Source organism: Misgurnus anguillicaudatus, chromosome 22 (assembly GCF_027580225.2).
Source record: "Misgurnus anguillicaudatus chromosome 22, ASM2758022v2, whole genome shotgun sequence".
Taxonomy (NCBI): Eukaryota; Metazoa; Chordata; class Actinopteri; order Cypriniformes; family Cobitidae; genus Misgurnus; species Misgurnus anguillicaudatus.
In genome coordinates this window covers 51407307-51413676 of record NC_073358.2, presented here as the reverse complement: position 1 = coordinate 51413676, position 6370 = coordinate 51407307, and the positions used below count along the sequence as shown (strand labels likewise).

The window sequence follows — 6370 nt, the reverse complement described above, 5'->3', positions numbered from 1 at the left end:
TTATTGCGTTTCACCCACTGATCTATATAAATGACTGGATTGCACATAGAACGCTTAACGTAACAGCGTGAGGTGAAGCCAGCGCAGAGTTCGAGCCGCCATCTTGGTATACCCAACCAGCAGATGGCATCATTGACTTCCATTCAAAATCATGTTTTAAATTCACCCGCTTTACAGCATATCAGTCACGCAAGATTATTTTTAGGGATGTGTGTATGTAAATTAACTGTTAATTCTGGTGTTATTTGCAATGTTTATGTTTTAATCGGGCAGGAAAATGGATTTATAAAAAACTGTTAAGGTGAGTGTGTCTGCTGCGTTCTGTTAATGACGCGGGTATAAATAAAGTTTTTTCGACATTCAGCTACAGGGTCAGCGTTATTTCTCTAAATAAGTTTAGGTAACTTGTAAGTTTAGATAACATCAAACCAGCAAATTATTGCAAGCACATACGGTACAAAGTATGATTATTTATTTAGATTTCAGAATGAGCACGTTTGTCATTAATACTAATGCTGCGGTCTGTCTGCTGATCTGATACTGTAATGAAGATGAATGTATAATAACTGATTAAAAACTAAAATGTACAACTTTCAGTAAATAACTATGTACATGCTTAGGACGTTTGTGTTGTTATAATGTACAGGGTAACTTCGGATATAAAAACGAAGACTAGTAAAGTGATGTTTTATCATTAAAATCTGATCGCGTCCATTGATTTAATAGAATGTTTGTGTATACCAGTGCTTCTCAAATAGTGGTGCGGGACGCCCAGGGGGGCTCATGAGACCCCGGGGAAAATACTTTTTCAGGAAGTGTTTTTTTTGCATCGTCACTTAAAGACATTACACCCCAATCACGCTGATAAGCCGCTTGAGTTTTTTATTATTATTTATTGATTATATTTAATTTAATTTTTCAGTATCAAATGGTCAAAAAAAATACTGTAAATAAGGATTGATTTTTTTATTTCAGGCAAATTGATGCATTTTAAGTCTTTTCTGTTACAGACTAAAAAAAGACAGAAAATAGTTGAGAAGCACTGAGGTATACCAACATGGCAGCGCGGTGGCTTCACAGTTGTGACGTCATGCGCAATCCAGTCATTTATATAGATCAGTGGTTTCACCCCATTGGAATCGAAACCAAGCATCGTTAGGAATCAGACCTGATAAGCGGAATCGAATTGGGATCAATAATTTTAAACGATGCCCAACACTATGCTTGACCCAATAACTGCTGCCTTCAGTTGTGTTTCACATATATATATGAACTCTTTCCCCACCATTGACGAGTTAACTCATCAATCAAGAGAAAACGCTTCCCTGCCAATGACGAGTATTTCCGGCTTTCCGCAATACCGCTTTTCCACCAGGTGGTGCAACTCATACAACCTGAAAGTAACGCCTCACGTGAAAGAGAAAGAACTCGGTGTATGTTTTAAAAATGATCGCTCTGAATCTGATCTCTAACAAAAGTCCTTCACAAAAGTGGAATTATTTTTGTAATTGAAATGTACCCATATTTATCTGGCGGGGAAAGAGTTAAACGTCTTCCATATACTGTAGTAGTCTCAGTAATCTTAAATAACATTATAAAGTAAACATCATTTTTAATAACCCACCAGAAGAAAAGACAAGCAAAGGTTGAGATAAAGATAGATCTTTGTTTAATAGTGGCTATAGATAATGCTATTTGACCATAATTATAAAAAAGAAAAGATCAAACAAGATACGCTACATCTCTGGTCAGCAGTTTGTTAACATCGGCGGCATCATTTAGCGCAAAATGAAGAGCATCAAAACACAAGAAACAGAAATGAAAAGCAGAAACAGAAGAAACCCTTTGAATCGTCTCCATGCGACAGTCAAGACATCACCGCACGAATGAACTGAATGCTGTTAATAGATAACGCTAAATAGAGATTCCTGTGCGTCGCATGAAATAACAACAGAACTGTGATTCATACATTCTTATCCTGAGATCAAGAGTTCATCAGGGCCTGAAGACAAAATCCCGGTGGAAGCGAAGCGTTCTCGCTCTGTGCTATTGGAAAAAGCGGACGACACTACAGCAGATTTCTTTAATTGTCTTCAAAAAACAAACACATTTGTTGAGCTTGAAACGGAATCGGTCTACGAGTGTTACAGGCAGATGCACACCAGCTTGATTCAAGCGAAATGTTTCACTTTAAAGCGTCATGGACATTTACATGGTTCAGATTGAGACATCCAAGACGGGAACGTTACAAACGAGTTCTCGCATTTCATTTCTTAACAAAAATAGACACGGCTCAACAAGCCTTGATATTCGCTTTTATATCGTCTCGTATAAAATCACACGGGCCTATATACAAGAGTGACTTGACATTCGGAGATTTTACAAAGTTCCCGTTTCATCAAGACGTCACTGGGGATTCTGGGGAAGTGCGGGAAGGGTGACGGACAAGAAAGAGGAAACCAAAAGGAAGTAAGAGGTACAGAAATATCAGGACGAACGACGAGCAAAACTACATCTCATTCTTACCCATTCTTATAGTGTTTCTCGTTCACTGAACATCAGATCAAGTCATCTAATAATACTTTCAGAAATGTTAGCGCTAGCTGGCCAGATCTTAGTGTTGTTAATAAACAGTGTTAATATTAATCTAAGGCCATGTAGAGCCAGACATTGTGCTCTGTGTAAGATTGACATCACTCAAATGAGATTGGACGTCACGTGGTCACATGATTCCTGTCCGTGGTCGGATGTTTAGACGAATCGGATGTTCTGGGGGCGTGGTCTTCGGATACAGCGCTGATCATTTAAACCGATGACTGATCCCACACCTGCTGGACACAAACAAGATGATTATATAATTGCAGGTACATTTGGTTCCCACTCCAAATTTGTTTTTTTTTTTCTGCTTTTCTCACATGGTTATATTTTTATTACTTGGTACTCATTGTCATGATCACAAAATCAGGGTTTCCACTCTAAGCCAAATTCACTGACTTTTCTCTGACTAAAAAGATGAATTTCCATGACTTATGTGCGGGATGCAGTGAGCCTGGGTAATGTAGTATACACTGGGAGTTTATAAAAATGCAGCTTAAACGTGTGAAATGAATAAACAGTGCCAATAAACAGATGTTTAAATTGCAGTCAGCGGAGGATGGGACCTGGAAATGGTATTCCGGGTTAACAAATAGTTAACAAGCGGATTACATTTTGATAAGCTAAAATTTAAAGTGACAACCCAAATTCCTGATATTCCATGACTATACTAAACCTTTTCAATTCCCTGACTTTCAAAGTCTGGAAGAGACTTTTTAAAATTCCATGATTGATATTCCAGAAATTCCATGACCCGTGGGAATCCTGGGATTACATTTTAATAAATGCAAACTAAAATTTAAAGTGACAAACAAAATTCCTACTATTCCATGACTGTACTAAAACTATAACATTTCCTGACTTTCAAATTCTGGAAAATACTTTTTAAAATTCCATGATTGATATTCCAGAAATTCCATGAGCCATGGAAACCCTGGGATTACATTTTGATGAATGCAAACTAAAATTTAAAGTGACAAACAAAATTCCTGATATTCCAGGACTATACTAAAACTTTTTAATTACCTGACTTTCAAATTTTGGAAAATACTTTTTAAAATTCCATGATTGATATTCCAGAAATTCCATGACCCGTGGGAACCCTGGGATTACATTTTGATAAATGCAAACTAAAATTTAAAGTGACAACCAAAATTCCTAATATTCCATGACTGTACTAAAACTATAAAATTCCCTGACTTTCAATATCAGGAATAGACCTTTTAAAATTCCATGATTGATATTCCAGTAATTCCATGAGCCATGGAAACCCTGGGATTACATTTTGATAAATGCAAACTAAAATATGAAGTGACAAACAAAATTCCTGATATTCCAGGACTATACTAAAAATATAAAATTCCCTGACTTTCAATATCAGGAATAGACCTTTTAAAATTCCATGATTGATATTCCAGAAATTCCATGACTAGTGGGAACCCTGGGATTACATTTTGATAAATGCAAACTAAAATATGAAGTGACAAACAAAATTCCTGATATTCCAGGACTATACTAAAAATATAAAATTCCCTGACTTTCAATGACTGGGAAAGACCTTTTAAAATTCCATGATTGATATTCCAGAAATTCCATGACCAGTGGGAACCATGGGATTACATTTTGATAAATGCAAACTAAAATTTAAAGTGACAAACAAAATTCCTGATATTCCAGGACTATACAAAAACAATAAAATTCCCTGACTTTCAATGACTGGGAAAGACCTTTTAAAATTCCATGATATTCCAGAAATTCCATGACCCGATGGAACCCTGGGATTACATTGATAAATGCAAACTAAAATTTAAAGTAACAAACAAAATTCCTGATATTCTAGGACTACACTAAAAATATAAAACTTCCTGACTTTCATTGTCTGGGATAGACCTTTTAAAATTCCATGATATTCCAGAAATTCCATGACCCGATAGAACCCTGCAAAATATTACAGGGCATAGCAATCTAATATTTTCTAAGATGTCAGTAATATGAAAGAATTGTATTTTTAAGCCTTTCTGACCTTGTTTACCGTGTTAATGGGTGTGCGCGCCGATCCCGTGTGCAGTCTCTGTCGAGGTTCTTCGAACGCCCGGCCGGGCGACCTTTCTCTGCGCAGATCCATCACCCGCCCTGGTGAGCGGTCCAAACGAGGGTCCATCATTCTCCCGGGTGATCTCTCTATCCTCTGCTCTGTGAGACGCCCCGGTGACTTCTCTCTATCGAGGGGCCGTGCGGGAGATTTGTCACGGCGGAACTCGGTCCGAGCCTCCCGGTAACGGTGAGGGGTTCCGGGTTGATGGATCCCCTCCTGTCCGGCAGGCGTTGAGGCCAGACGTTTAGAGATGTGCTCATTGTAAGAGGGAGGGCCGCGCTTGTTTGGGCTGTGGGAAACAATAAAGAGCACCGGGTGAGAATTCAAAAGTGCGAGATTGTAACTACAGTAAAACTGGTATACTACAGGTTATCTTGGTAAATGTTTGTTGTAGGGGTGCACCGATACAAAACGTCTGTGTCGATACTGATATTCGATTACTTACAATATAATTTACCGATACTGATAGATGCTTTTCACGCCTTGTTTCAAATTATGTCATGAAATCTAAGTGTTGTCATTGTCACCCAATTCAAAATAATCACACAGTATCAGTCCTGATGCATTTGATTGTCAAGATATAATCTGGCCTGTCCCTCGGCTGTTTTTTAACAATCGATGTCTGATAAAAGTTGCTTTTATTTGCCAATACCGATTATTATCGGCCGATATATTGGTGCATCCCTATTTTATGAAGGGTTCACGTATAGAGAATTTTTTTTACTGTGCTGTAAGATTTCACCAGTGAAAGTTAAACCACACAACCCATCTGCTGTATAAACCAGTGACCATTATTAAATCAAAACATTACTCACCACAAAACACGTTGTCTCATAAACACCATCACAATCATAAATCAACAAATGTAGAGATTAACAAACAGTAAGAACTAATGTTGAGACATCATCATATGAGTTATTGGACATCAACAGAATCAGATTCAAGAAAATGAATCATGTAGAAATCTCAATTGTATAAAATCTGCTAACATTTAAAATATGTCATAGTATGTTATATGACAGATGATATAAATGTGTTTAGATTTAAAGGCCCCATGAAATCAAAACTGACTATTTTTATTTTTTAATGGAATATTGCATTCTTTATTGTCTTTATTCTAAACTATTTATTACGGTGGCCCTGAAGTGCAAACCACAACAACAAATTAAAAAACAACAACAAATTAAAAAAACACTACAACAAATTAAAAAACACCACAACAAATTAAAAAAACACTACAGCAAATTTTGTTATGGTTTTTTGTTTTGTTGTAGTGTTTTTTAATTTGTTATAGTGTTTTTTTAACTTGGTGTTGTGTTTTTATTTTGTTATGTTTTTTTATTTTGTTGTAGTGTTTTTTAATTTGTAGTTGTGTTTTTAATTTGTTGTTTTTTAATTTGTTGCAGTGTTTTTTTATTTGTTGTGGTGTTTTTTAATTTGTTGTTGTTGTTTAGTAATTTGTTGTTGTGGTTTGCACTTCAGGGCCACCGTAATTTAGCCATGTGGGTCTTTTTTAAATTCTGAAAATTTAATTTCACCCTCTTGTGACGATAATTTCCTTTGATGACATCAGCTAGACGGCTTGGGCGTAGCGTCTGTTAACCCCGCCCCCTCCAACTTTCAGTCTGCTGCGAGTTTCATTTTTCAAGTGCCTACTTTTCTATATCCAATCAAATCAGA

The 6370-nt window shown here is 36.6% G+C and overlaps 1 protein-coding gene across 5 annotated transcripts in view; it reads right to left on the bottom strand.

Annotated features, from left to right (window-relative positions):
- Window positions 1–1652: 1652 nt before the first annotated feature.
- cita (citron rho-interacting serine/threonine kinase a) overlaps window positions 1653–6370 on the bottom strand; it is a 100302-nt gene continuing 95584 nt past the window's right edge. For 4 of the 5 annotated variants that reach the window (XM_055198241.2, XM_055198243.2, XM_055198242.2 and 1 more), the window contains 2 exons: window positions 4619–4979; window positions 1653–2828 (listed from right to left, as the gene is read on the bottom strand). In XM_055198241.2, the coding sequence (XP_055054216.2) occupies window positions 2805–2828; window positions 4619–4979 (385 nt within the window). In that variant the 3' untranslated portion in view covers window positions 1653–2804. The remainder of the gene's footprint in view (window positions 2829–4618; window positions 4980–6370) is intronic. The other variant, XM_073861124.1, reaches the window with a different exon arrangement.